The 13,452-nt window shown below is 44.0% G+C and overlaps 1 protein-coding gene across 1 annotated transcript in view; it reads left to right on the top strand.

Annotated features, from left to right (window-relative positions):
* Gldc (glycine decarboxylase) overlaps positions 1-13,452 on the top strand; it is an 82,676-nt gene that overhangs the window by 20,933 nt on the left and 48,291 nt on the right. The window contains exons 4-8 of the mRNA XM_021151450.2: positions 3,839-4,003; positions 8,661-8,738; positions 10,130-10,277; positions 10,577-10,773; positions 12,447-12,543. Coding sequence (XP_021007109.1) covers positions 3,839-4,003; positions 8,661-8,738; positions 10,130-10,277; positions 10,577-10,773; positions 12,447-12,543 — 685 coding nt within the window. The remainder of the gene's footprint in view (positions 1-3,838; positions 4,004-8,660; positions 8,739-10,129; positions 10,278-10,576; positions 10,774-12,446; positions 12,544-13,452) is intronic.

Genomic DNA, 13,452 nt, shown 5'->3' with positions numbered 1-13,452 from the left:
ACTCACTTTGTAGACCAGGCTGGCCTCGAACTCAGAAATTCGCCTGCCTCTGCCTCCCGAGTGCTGGGATTAAAGGCGTGCGCCACCACGCCCGGCTCTTGGCAATTTCATCGTTTAAGAATTGTCAGATTAGAAAGGCAACTGAGAAAGGCTGGGCAGGTACAGGGGCCATTGGAAAATTGGTGGTCCTTATTTGGATTTAACTTGTGTGATTTCACTTTAGACTTTTGTGAAACAGTCTTGAGTCGTCCAGGGTAACCTCAAATGTAGCAGAGGGTGACTTTGAACTTTTTCTCCAAAGCTGGGATTAAATACATACGCCCCACCCTACCTGGTCTTTCCCCCTCCTTATTCTTTATAAATTAATGTGAAATTTTAGGCTCTAAGGTTTTCATGTGTATGTATGTGTTACTAGTGTATGCCTGTGTACCGCACAGAGACCAAAGGGCATTAGGTCCTCTGGAATGGCAATGACAGGTGGCTGTGAGCTGCTTGATACCCATGCTGGGAACCAGAAGCGGATCCTCTACTAGAACAACACCACTTCAGCATCCCTGCCTCTGCCCCAAGATATAAAAGCAAGCTTATATTTATAATTATGTGTCTATAGGGGGTATATTATGTAGCCATGCGGAAGAGCCCTGTGAGTTGGAGGTGTGGGATGCACTGAATCCGGAGTTACAGCATCCCTATTTGTGAGTATCCCTAGAGATTGAGTATGAGCACCATGTCCTGCTACCTTTAGATTTTAAGTCCCAAACTCCCACTCACACACACCCTCCTCCCTTCTTCTCTCTTTCCCTCCCTCCCTCTTTTTTTTTTAAAGATTCATTTATTTATTATATGTAAGGACACTGTAGCTGTCTTCAGACACACCAGAAGAGGGCGTCAGATCTCGTTACGGATGGTTGTGAGCCACCATGTGGTTGCTGGGATTTGAACTCCGGACCTTTGGAAGAGCAGTCGGGTGCTCTTACCCACTGAGCCATCTCACCAGCCCCCTCCCTCATTTTTGAGATGGGATTCTTGCTGTCTAGTCCCAGGCAGCCTCCGACTTTTAATCCTTCTGCCTCGGCCTCGCTAGTGCTCTGATTACAGCATGGGCCACCATATCTATCTTTTACAGCATCTCATTATTTAGCCCCAGCTGGCCTGGAATTTGCTATGGAAATAGCAACTATTGCTCACTGTTGTTCAAGAACAACAACTAGTTAGGTAGGGGTGCCCATGGTTTTGAATGAAAATGAACACTTTGGTGGCTGTTTTTTTTTTTTAAATTGCTCCACTTTGTGTAGGCCTCCTGTGACCTGCTGCTAATCTTGAAAAATGTATCCCCACCCCTCCTTACATCTGCTCCAGATAACAACTATCTCTCCTGGGTGTAGCTGGGTGTGATGGGGAACACCTTTAATCTCAGCTCTGGGAATTTAATCTCTGCATTTGAAGCCCTCCTGGTCCACAATAGATAGTTCTAGGCTAGCCAGGAGTATAGTGAGACCCTTCCTGAAAACAAGAACCAAACAGAAAGAAAAGAAATTGTGTCTGTCTCCTGGTCTAAATCCCAAATGATGTCCCTGAACATAGTGCAAGTGTCCTGTTGTGCAGTCCGTCTGAGCATATGGCAGGAACAGTGTCACACTTGTCTTCCTAACAGCAGGCTGTGTGTGATGCGCTTGTCTGACTGGAGTTCACCACTGCCCATTGTCTGTGGTTCCCTAGGATCTCATTTCTCTCACGTTCCCATTCACTTGCCTGCACTGTGTATTGTATTGCATGCGTCCTTCCTTCCACTTCACCAGTCCCTTAGAATTTGTCCTTTACAATCCATAATCTAGGCTATGCAGGGAATTAACTGCAGGAACAATGTGTTCTGCTGTACACAAACACACAGTCACACCAGTAAAAAAATAAATAATTGAGAAAAATATTTCAATGTGCTGGCATAGTACTGAGAGCTGAGATGGTCTTTAAAGATTTTAAACAAAGCTTTTTAACATAGCAGTGCTTTCAAAGTCTGCATGTGATATATATATATATAGAGAGAGAGAGAGAGAGAGTATAAAAATAAAAGCCATAAATACATCATTCTTTTGGCTTGGTGTCTTAGTTAATTTTTTTATTGCTGTGATAAGACACCAAGAGAAGGCAGCTTACAGAAGACTTAATTTGGATGGAGGCTTACAGTTTCAGAAGGTGAGTCTGTGACCCTCATATCAGGGAGCATGGCAGCAGGCAGGCAGGCATGGATTTTAAGAACTAGCTTATAATAGAACACGTGCAGATGCCCCAGGGAATTAGCTCTGTCAAGTGTGTGCTGAGGACCCGAGTTCAGATCCCTAACATCCATGCAAGAGCTACAGCCGTGGCACTCGTCTGCAGTCCTCATGCTGAGGAAGGGGAGATAGGTGGATTGCTGGAGCTCACGGATCCTAGTGGTCTTGGTTTTAGTGAGAGTTCCTGTCTCAAAAGATAAGCTGGAGTGGGCTGCAGAGGTGGCTGCTCTTACAGAGGACTCAGGTTCATTTCCCAGCACCCACATAGCAGTCTGTAACATCAGTCCCAGGAAATGCCATACCGTCACACTGACATACATGTAGGCAATACATCAATACCTATGAGAAACAATAATTTTTTAAAAAGGTACGCTGGAGAACAATTAAGATCCCAGCATCAACCTCTGCCTTCCACACACACACATGCACATACGATGCTCATACATGTGTACAATAAGACAATTAAAATAGTAATGTGACAACAAATAATATAGAGGTTGAGAGACAGCCAGTTCAAGGCCAGCCTGGTTTACTGAGTGAATGGCAGGTAGCCCGAGCTACATACTAAGATTGTGTGTTTAAAAAGTAATTCAGTAGTTAGGAGCGCTTGTTCTTGCAGAGGACCTGGATTTGGTTGCTAGCATCTACAAGGTGGTTCACAATGCTCTGTAGTAACTTCAGTTTCGAGAGATCTGATTTCCTCTTCTGACCTCCATGGGCACTAGATACATAGATAATGCACATGTACACAAGCAGGCAGAACATTCATTGATGTAAAATGCAATAAGTAAATCTACGAAAGAAATGCAGAGAGGAAAAAAAAGTTCTGGTTGTGCCCAAAGAATAATCTTTTTCCGTGACAATTCTGTTCTTCCCCATAAAAACACAAGCAAATGATGTATTGACTGGCTTTTTATTCCTGTGACCAAATACTCAGCTTAATTAAGTACCTAAGGGGTAAAGAAGATTTATTTTGGCTAAGGTTGTTTGTATGTATGTATGTGTGTGTGTGTGTATGTATGCATGTGTGTATGCATGTATGTATGTATTGGGGTGCTTCCCAGGACCTCCACAGCGTGCACATAGAGAGAGGTCAGAGGACAACCTGCTTAGGCAGTTCTTGCCTATCATTTGGGTCTCAGGGGTTGAACTCGGGTTGCTTAGCTTAGTGGCAAACCCTTTCACCTGCCGAGCTATCACCTGCCCAGATCACCCCCCATGTCAATGTCATTGGGAGAGAAGGTGAGGGGACACAGGAGTTCATGTCCTGGCAGCCAGGAACTCGCCTTCTTTTTCAATCCAGTAGACCTCTAACCTGTTGCATGGTGCTGCCCTCCTCGGGGTGAGTCTCTGTCCACATTCTGACTGGGTCTTCAGAAATGTATGTCATTGATGGCCTAAGCAGGTTTAAGTCCAGTCAAGTTGGTCATCTCAGAGTCTTTCCAGTGTGTTATATAATTCTCAAGAGCTTTGGGCATTGAATTTGAAAACAAAGGGATTTCTCGAGCTTTTCTGGTCAGGAGCTGCCGGCAAGGTTTGGACATACTCTTCTGTTTCCCTCTCAGGGTCACCCAGTACACTCCGTATCAGCCAGAGGTGTCCCAGGGGAGGCTGGAGAGTTTGCTCAACTACCAGACCATGGTGTCTGACATCACAGGCTTGGACATGGCCAACGCTTCCCTGCTGGATGAGGCGACCGCGGCTGCAGAGGCGATGCAACTGTGCCACAGGTGAGAGGCTCTGTGGGAGAGCCCGCCCCTCCGGAAGACAGGCATCCCCTGAGAACTGTGGGTGGAAACCCCGTGCGGGGTTTTAGAGCTGCATGTAGAGTTTGCCAAAAGAAAATTGGCATCAGTAAAGATGATTTTCTGAATGTGTAGCAACCAAAAGTTAATTTACAATAGAACACTCATGAATCGCAGGTGTGTTTGGCAGACCCTGTGTGATCTGACTGCATTAATACAGCTTTGGTCTTTTCACACACATGCCACTTTGTATCTCATGTGCCTTCTTCATGTTACACACACCGACAAATGCTGCCTGAAACAGTTCATGTTCAAAATTACCGCATGCTATGAATAACAGGACTGGGGTTTGGTTTGGTTTGGTTTGGTTTGGTTTGGTTTGGTTTGGTTTGGTTTGGCTTGGTTTGGGTCAGCTCTCATGCTCCAGAGGCTGACTATATAGTTGAGGGCGACCTTAAACTCCTGATCCCTCCACCTCTACCTTCTAAGTCCCAAGTGTTAGGATTATGGGCATGAGCCACCGTGTCTAATTAAGCGGCAGTTTATGATACATAGGGTCTTTCTGCCATATTGTACTATATTTTTTATTATATACTATATTATATTGTATTATATTTATATCTTAGTATTGGCAATCACAAAAATCAAAGTGGCCATCTATTTGAGAAATCTGAAGATGCTTTATATTTTCCCCAATCAAACATTCAGCCAAGATTTAATTCTTTAAGTAAAAATAAAACCTATCTCATTCATATGCAAATTTCCTCATCAGATGGGCCAGGCATTCCAATCAATCAATCAGTAAATTTGCTTTTGTTCAAAGGGTTGTTTCAAAATAAATGTCTTTATGCTCTATCCTCAGCAGATGTTTGATTTGGATGTGATATACATCTTTTGTCTTAGTTAGTGTTTCTACTGCTGCTACAGAACACCATGACCAAAAACCAAGTTGGTGAGAAAAGAGTTTATTTGGCTTATAGTTCCATATTGCTGTTCATCATTGAAGGAAGTCAGGACAGGAATTCAAACAGAGCAGGAAGCAGGAGCTGAGGCAGAAGCTATGGAGGGGTGCTGTGCTGTTGACTGGCTTGCTAACCATGGCTTGCTCAGCCTGCTTTCTTATAGAACCTAGGACCATCAGCCCTAGGATGGCACCATGCACAATGGGCTGGACCGTCCCAAATCAATCATTAATTTAAATAATGCCGTACAGGCTTACCTCCAGCCAGATCTCAGTTGAGTTCCCTTCTTTCAGAGAGCCCTCCTTGGTGTGCCAAGGTGACGTCAGACTAGCCAGCACACCTGCTTTCATGGGAAGTTATCTGACAAAAATGAGTCATGAGTTGGAAAACTCTACAAAACTGTGCTCTTAGACACTTTCCTGCTGTACACATGGGTAAGCTTACTGATTTTCTCTCTCTCTCTCTCTCTCTCTCTCTCTCTCTCTCACACACACACACACACACACACACACAAACACACACACAATGTATGTGCATGGGTTCATATATATGTTACAATCATTTTCAGGCCTCTAATTGTTTGACAGAAAACGAAAATTGCGTAAGTCCACAGTTGACTTATTGGACAGCCCTGAGATGCTATCAAGGACAGGGGTCCCTTTCTATCTGCCACCTTTATAGGGTTACATTATATCCTTATGCCAGAAGATGACTGTTAGGCTTCTAGCCTGGACATTTGCACTCAGGAAGAAGTGAAGGGCAGAGACCCAGGGGTGCTTCTAGACAATTAAAGGCCTCACGAAGATGTCACTCCACAGCTTTTACATGCATCTCACTGAACGCCTTCCTTCACATGGCCGGACCTGAGAAATGAGCTCCATATGGGTATAGCCTTGCCCCTGGTACCTGGAGTATAGGAGTGGAGTGTGGGAGGAGCTGGCATTGTAATGGACACCACAGCCTGACTCCTTAGGAAGAATTTTCTATGTTTAGAGTTTGCCTTGTTTTCATTGCTTTCCCCCACCCCCTACTCCCCCCAACTCCCAACTTCTTGTGCAGCACATAATCCCAGGGCCATGACACTTAGTTGTTTTCTCAGGCCTTGCCTTTTATGAGATCTCGAGGACTTCCTCAGCTCTTCCTGTCCCTACCTATTAGTGCTGGCATTTCAGACACACACCTCTCCACCTGCTTTTCCTTCCTATTTCACAGTATATTTTGAACACCTCATTCTTTTTTTTTTTTTCTTTTTTTATCTTGGGTTTTTATTTATTTGTATGCAAACAGTTTTACTCAACAAGTGTGGTTGTCAGAGGCTGTTGTCTTGTGACTCTCCTTCCCACTTTTTCCACTCTGTAGCGGAAACCACATTTGTTAACTTTGCAAGCTTCTACAGTGTTTAATATTATTTAAAGTCTTAAACAAATAGCTTTATTATTTATGGGGGATGCTATTAATCATAAACTTCTTATATACTTGTACAAAAATTTATTATATTTAGGAATTTCAGAAAACAAACATTCATTATTATACCAATACATTCACTGAATAATAAAGCAGCCCTTTTTTATTTTAAAATAGAACAAATTTATATCAAATAGTATGCTTATTGAAAACAATGAACTATTTCATTTGAACACCTCATTTTTACTTAGCTTTCTAGAATAGGGTTTTTGTTGTTTTGTTTTATGCGTGTGCGTGTGTGTGTGTGTGTGTGTGTGTGTGTGTGATGTGCACAGGTGTCTAAGGAAGTCAGAAAGTGTCAGATCCCCACCCAACATGGCTTTGAGTACTAAACTTGGTTCCTCTGGAAGAACAGCAAGTGCTCTTCATCACTGAGCCATCTCTGCAGCCCCTAGACGAGAACTTTTCTTTTGTCTGTGGCATGGAAGGGCTGTGGTTATTTAACCTCACATCTGCCTAGGCACATTTAGTTTATATGCGCTATCTTCTGTTAGTAGAAATGTCCCTAAGATAATCGTCCTCAGGAATTCTAATTATTTCCTGATAATCCATTTCCATAAGTTACCGGGTCACCGGGTACAGTCCCCCTTCCTCCACCCTGTGCTTTGGAAAAATATTGGAACACTTCTTCCAGGAAGAATTCACATTTAGGTTGGGAAATACACCCATACTTGTGATGTTTCCTAAGAATTGGAGCCTCTGTCCTGAGTGGGCAGATGAGTTTAATTCTTGGCTTCCACAGATAATGGTGCTGTAGGGTCCAGGCAGGTACAGGTTCACTCTAGGTACGAATGTTCTGGTGGTGGAGCCCACCCGGGGCCCTTCTGATTCCTTAACAGCACTGAGGGTAAGTTCAGGTTCTTCATGGAAGATGGCACACAGGATGGCAATCTATGTATGGTCTCTGTCACTATTCTCAGCTTTTTATTGATTTTTTTTTTGGTAAATTTTGTTCCCTCCTAAATTTTAAAATTTCTTTTTATCATTTTAGGCAGGCTGTCACAATCCAGGATGGCTAGGATTCAATGTATAGCTGAGGATTACCCTGAGCTTCTGATATTCTTTGTATATATTATATGCATATATAGTATACTTTATTTTACATATATATATGTATATATGTGTATGTGTGTGTGTGTATGTATATATATATATATATATTCCAAGTGTTGAGGTCACAGACTTATCGTGCTGAGATCCAAATGGAGGCTCTGTTACATGCTAGGCAAGCACTCTCCCAGCTAAGACACACCCCTGGCCCCTGTGTAGCTTTCACCTCACACTCACAGAAGTGGAGGTGTTTTTTCTTTGCTTATTTGATTGTTTGGGCGAAGGGTTTCCTACCTGCCCTGCAGGGTTGGCCTTGGTCTGCCTTGTGGTGATGAGCTGCTCTCCCTCAGGAAAAGCTTCCTTCCTCCTTTCTCCTTAGGTCTCCATGTAGATTAGAGTTCAAGCATGTGTGTGTGTGTGTGTGTGTGTGTGTGAGTGATGTGTGTGGTGTGTGTGATGTGTGTGTGTGTGTGGTGTGTGTGGTGTGTGTGATGTGTGTGTGGTGTGTGTGTGTGTGTGTGTGTGTGTGTGTGTGAGTGATGTGTGTGGTGTGTGTGATGTGTGTGTGGTGTGTATGTGTGTGTGTACGCACACATGGATGCCATAATATCCATGTAGAGGCTAGAAGTTCTGGAAGTCATCATTCTCCAATTCGTTGAGGCAGGGTCTGTCTTGTTTCTGCCCACCTGAGACTCTAAGCTAAAATACCTCTGTGACAACAAGATAGATTTATTACTTTACAAGACTTTTTTTTGAAGTGGTTTCAATTTCCCTTTATACCTAATATCTGTCCTTTTCTTTTTAATCATAGCGTAGATGTCCCAAAACTGAATTGGTTTTTGTTACATTGTCTTTGTTGGAACAGGCTTGAATTTCCCTGGATTGCCGTCAGGAACTGAGTCACCAATCGCTCATTTCTCTTTAGGGTATGCTTAGCGCTTCCCTCCCTGCTTTTGGTGTTGGAGAAGTGGCTCAGTTGGTAGAGAACTTGACCAGGTTGATCCCCATCACTACCTACACTAACCATAAAGGCTCGCATTCTGCACTGTGGAGGCGGAGGCAGGAGGATCAGAAGTTCAATAGAGTTGCAGGACAAACCAGAATACCCGAGAAGGAAAAAAAAAAAAAAACTCTTCAAGTTTAAATGTGCTTTTTCTTTTCAACAGACACAACAAGAGGAAGAAATTTTTCGTTGATCCTCGTTGTCACCCACAGACGATAGCTGTTGTCCAGACTCGAGCCAAGTAATTGATTTAAATTGTGTTTTGAGCCAAGGGTAATATCATATCATCTCTATCTTGTCTCTCTTTCCCACTTCCAGTCTGATTGGAAGTGAGCCTGCTTTATACTGAATTTGGTGAGTTTGCTTCCCCCAGCTAACGTTCTCCCATGGATGCTTCTGCCAAGTCCCTCCTCAGTCCTGAGGGGCAAACACATGCTGAGTTCATTTGCCTTTGTGATACCGTAAGTCCCCATGCTGTTCTGTCATCTCGTGGTAAAATTTAAAATACTAAAATCAGCTTGAGGCAGGAGGATTTCAAGTCTGTGGCCAGATGAGCCACATGGTCCCAAAGTAGAAATTAGGGCTATAGCTCAGCAGTAGGACACTAGCTAGCCTCGGCTGAGGCCCTGGTTTCAATCCCTAGTACCGAGAAAAAAAATGGAAAAGGGTCAGAGGGCCAACAAAAGATGAAATAAAGTAACTGCAACAACGTTTTGGAAAGTTGGGAAAGCAGAGCTCACTCAAACATGCCTGCCATGGCCATGGTTTCCGGTGTGCTTCATGCAGATGCAGTTGCTAAGGAAACCACACCACACCTAAGGACCACTTTGATTAGTCCTATGTGCCTTTGCATCGCTTAGTCCTGTAAGCAACTGAAACATCCCCGGCCCAGCCATTACTGCATCCGCTTTCTGCTTTGGCAATGTGGGGCATTCTTCTGCTCCACACTGTCCGTCTGAAGGGATTGGAGTTGTAGTTAGAGGGTTTTAAGAATCTAAGGAAGTCCTTGTTGCCATCTGGACATGTTTCATTTACCTTAAGCTGAGCCGGGGTGTCCCGGAGATGGCTCTGTTGTAAGGGCTGGATTTTTAGCTCTAGGAGGTGATGCTCCTGCCAGGAGTAGGTTCTCACAGAGAGTTGGGGAGAGGGGAGTGGGAAGGACAGAAGAAAGAGACTGAAGAGTGAAGCATGCATGTGAGTTGGCCTGGAGCACTGTTAAACCTTAATGAGCCAGGTATGAGGTGAGGTGTGGCTGGGAGTGAGGCCAGAAGCACACCTAGGGAAAGAACAGAAAATGAATACAGTCTCCTTGCAGACAAGCTGCTGCTGATTGCATTTTCTGGGCCACGCATGATGGCTTAAGGGATGGGTCAGCAGCCTGACAACATGAGTTGTATCACCACAAGCCACGATGAAAAGAGAGTCCTCACTGTTCTCTAACACTGTCCTCTAAGTTATCCTCTAACCCCTACACATGTACCATGGCACATGAGTGTCTGCACTAATGAGTATGTCACGCGCGCACGCACGCGCACACACACACACACACACACACATGTACACACACACACAGGGGCATGCATGCACTCAAACACCATAATAAAGAGGACCAATTTTCCCTTGTAATTTCAGATATAGGGGTGTGCTTGTCGAGCTGAAGTTACCCCACGAAATGGATTTCAGCGGCAAAGACGTCTGTGGGGTGCTGTTCCAGTACCCAGACACTGAGGGGAAGGTGGAGGACTTCACGGAACTTGTAGACAGAGCCCATCAGACTGGGGTAGGTAAGCCCCCTGCTGAGGTTCAGGACGCTGTGTCCCAGTTCCCGTATCTGACTGTCTTTTGGTATGTCTTAATCTCTTTACAATTATCACATGGAATGGTGACATCTTCTTCCCCTACTCCTTCCTCTTTGTTACTGCCACTCACTGATCCCTGGTAAATATTCTTCCATATGAATGCCCAAGCAATTGGAGTTCCCAGCATTGCCCCTCCCAGCCAGCCTGTTTGTAGTAGAGATAACTCCTGCACAGTCAGGATAAGGTGATAACCTTGACCTCTTCTCCATTTCCTCCCCAGAGCCTGACCTGCTGTGCTACTGATCTTTTAGCTCTGTGTATTTTGAGGCCACCTGGAGAGTTTGGAGTGGACATTGCCCTGGGCAACTCCCAGAGATTTGGAGTGCCACTGGGCTATGGGGGACCGCATGCGGCCTTTTTTGCTGTCAGAGAAAACCTGGTGAGGATGATGCCTGGAAGGATGGTGGGGGTGACAAGGTAAAGCTTCACGCCCCATTACTGTCATCACGACCTTCCCTGTTCCTTTTCTCTCCTTCATTTTGTGTATGTGCATGTGTGTCGGCCATATGTGCCTAGAAACCCAAGGAGACCAGAACAGGGCATTGGGTCCCCCAAAGCTGGAGCTCCAGGCAGTTCCGAGCTGCCCAGCGTGGGTGCTTCAGGTCCTCCAGAGGAGCAACAAGGGCTCAGCTGAGCCCCTCCCCTCCCCTGTTCATGTTCTCTGATCTCTCTCTAAATTTAATTGGTCCATGTCAAGTAGATGGAAAAACAAGTTAAGAAGAGGGAATCCATCTGGGTTATGTACTGTGCGCCATTATTCAGACAACATGAAAAGGTGTTTGTATCCTTTGGAAGGTATTAGTGGAGTCATGTACAGGCAATAGATGTCTGGAGAGACCTGCCTATTTTAAGTGCATTGTGCCTAAGCAGTTTCTTTTTTAAATATCACATCATGGAAGGAAGAACTCACTTTTGCATTAAAAGCAAAGATTTAGTGTGACCCAGTAGGGTTCCGAGGGTTTCTCTGTGTAGCCCTGGCTGTCTGTCCTGTCTACTCACTCTGTAGACCAGGCTGGCCTCAAACTCAGAGATCTGCCTGCCTCTGCCTCTCAAATGCTGGGATTAAAGGCATGTGCCACCACTGCCCAGGTAACTGGTGCTTCTTAAGTAAAGAATTTAGAGGAATTCCAGGATATATATATATACACACACACACATATATATATATATATATATATATATATATATATATACACACATATATGCTGTATATATATATTTATTATAGCCTGTATATATCTATATAATTTGTATATCAATATATCTACATATGTATATATAGTTTTGGGGTCTATGATAAATATATACATACAGTTTATGTAGATATATATACAGATTATGATAAATATATGTATACATACATATATGTATATGTGTGTATATATGTGTGTATTTATACAGTTTATACATCTATATATGTATCCATGTATACATTAAAGAGGGAAAGTTTTTACAGGGTAAGTAGTGAGACTTGTTAGCATTCCTTCAGTTTCTACCCAGTCTCTTCAAACCTCCAGTGGCGAAACACTATTTTCTCAGGCCATCAGCCATGGAGTGACATGGAATCCTTGATCCCCATCATCCTGTGAGGAAGAGTGATTCCTGGGAAATCTCCTTTCACTAGTCCAGGCTTTATTGTATATGTCTCAGTGCCTCAAAGTCCAAATTAAAAACCTACTGTGCTAATAGAAGAGGGTCACTTGGAAGTTAGTTTTTATGAGTATTTTCCACACAAATCTACTGCATTCACCCACACTGGGAAAGCAAGCCCATCTACAGTAGCGGTTCTTCACCTTTCTAACACTTCTGAGGACCCTTTAATACAGTTTCTCATGCTGTGGTCACCGTCCCCCAACCATAAAATTATTTTTGTTGCTACTTCACAATTGTAATTTTGCTACCGTTTTGAGTCATAATATAAACATAAACATGCAGGATATCTGATAGTCAACCCCAGTGAAAGGGTTATTTACCTCAAAGGGTAAAGGGGTTGTGACCCACAGTCCAAGAACCTTGTTGAGAAGTTCTGTTCTAAGGCAATCCTGGTGCTTTGATCATCCGTGCTGACTCGATGTGTTGTCTTGATCCAGGGATGCCACAGGGAAGGAAGTGTATCGCCTCGCTCTTCAGACCAGAGAACAACACATCCGGAGAGACAAAGCCACCAGCAACATCTGCACGGCTCAGGTAAGTATCCTGTCCAACCTCTTGCTGAATGCTGTGAGGAGCTCACTCGCTCTCTCACTTGCTCATTCAGTCGCCACCTACTGGCGAGCATGTACACTAGAGATGGAAGGATCTTGCTGACAGAGAAGCCTGGGTTGGTTTGTTTCTATGTCACATGGTTTTGCATCTCACTGTGTTTTTATGTCACATGGTCTTGCCTCTCACTGTTTCTATATCACGTGGTCTTGTATCACCTTGCAGTGACAAAGAAATCTATGTCACTGTTGCCTAGGCATTCATTTTGGCATTAGTAACAAAACAATAAGAAGTACAACATTGGGTCCAGAGAGATAGCTCAATAGTTAAGAGTGCTTGCTGCTTCTCCAGAGAATCCAAGTCGGGTTCCCAGAACCCAAGTTGGGAGACTCACAGCTGCCTGTGCTGTAGCTGCAGTGGATCCGAAGCCCTCTTCTGGCCCCTGAGTATACCTGAACACATGTCGAGTGTATTCACATAGAATGTGGCGTATATTCATACAGACACACACACATATACCAATACACCTACACATAAGTAAAAATAGATCTTAAGAAAATACATTATTGGGCTGGTGAGATGTCTCAGCGGGTAAGAGCACTGACTGCTCTTCCGAAGGTCCTGAGTTCAAATCTCAGCAACCACATGGTGGCTTACAACCACCCATAATGAAATCTGACAACCTCTTCTGGTGCGTCTGAAGACAGCTACAGTGTACTTATGAATAACAATAAAAAAAAAATCTTAAAGAGAAAATATTTGAGAAGCCGAGTGTGGTGGCACACGCCTTCAATCCCAGCACTCAGAGGCAGGCAGATTTCTGAGTTTGAGGCCAGTCTGGGCTACAAAGTGAGTTCCAGGACAGCCAGGGCTATACAGAGAAACCCTATCTCG

Source organism: Mus caroli, chromosome 19 (genome assembly GCF_900094665.2).
Source record: "Mus caroli chromosome 19, CAROLI_EIJ_v1.1, whole genome shotgun sequence".
Taxonomy (NCBI): domain Eukaryota; kingdom Metazoa; phylum Chordata; class Mammalia; order Rodentia; family Muridae; genus Mus; species Mus caroli.
The sequence above is the reverse complement of the archived record's forward strand: the minus strand, read 5'-3'. Positions and strand labels throughout refer to the sequence as shown.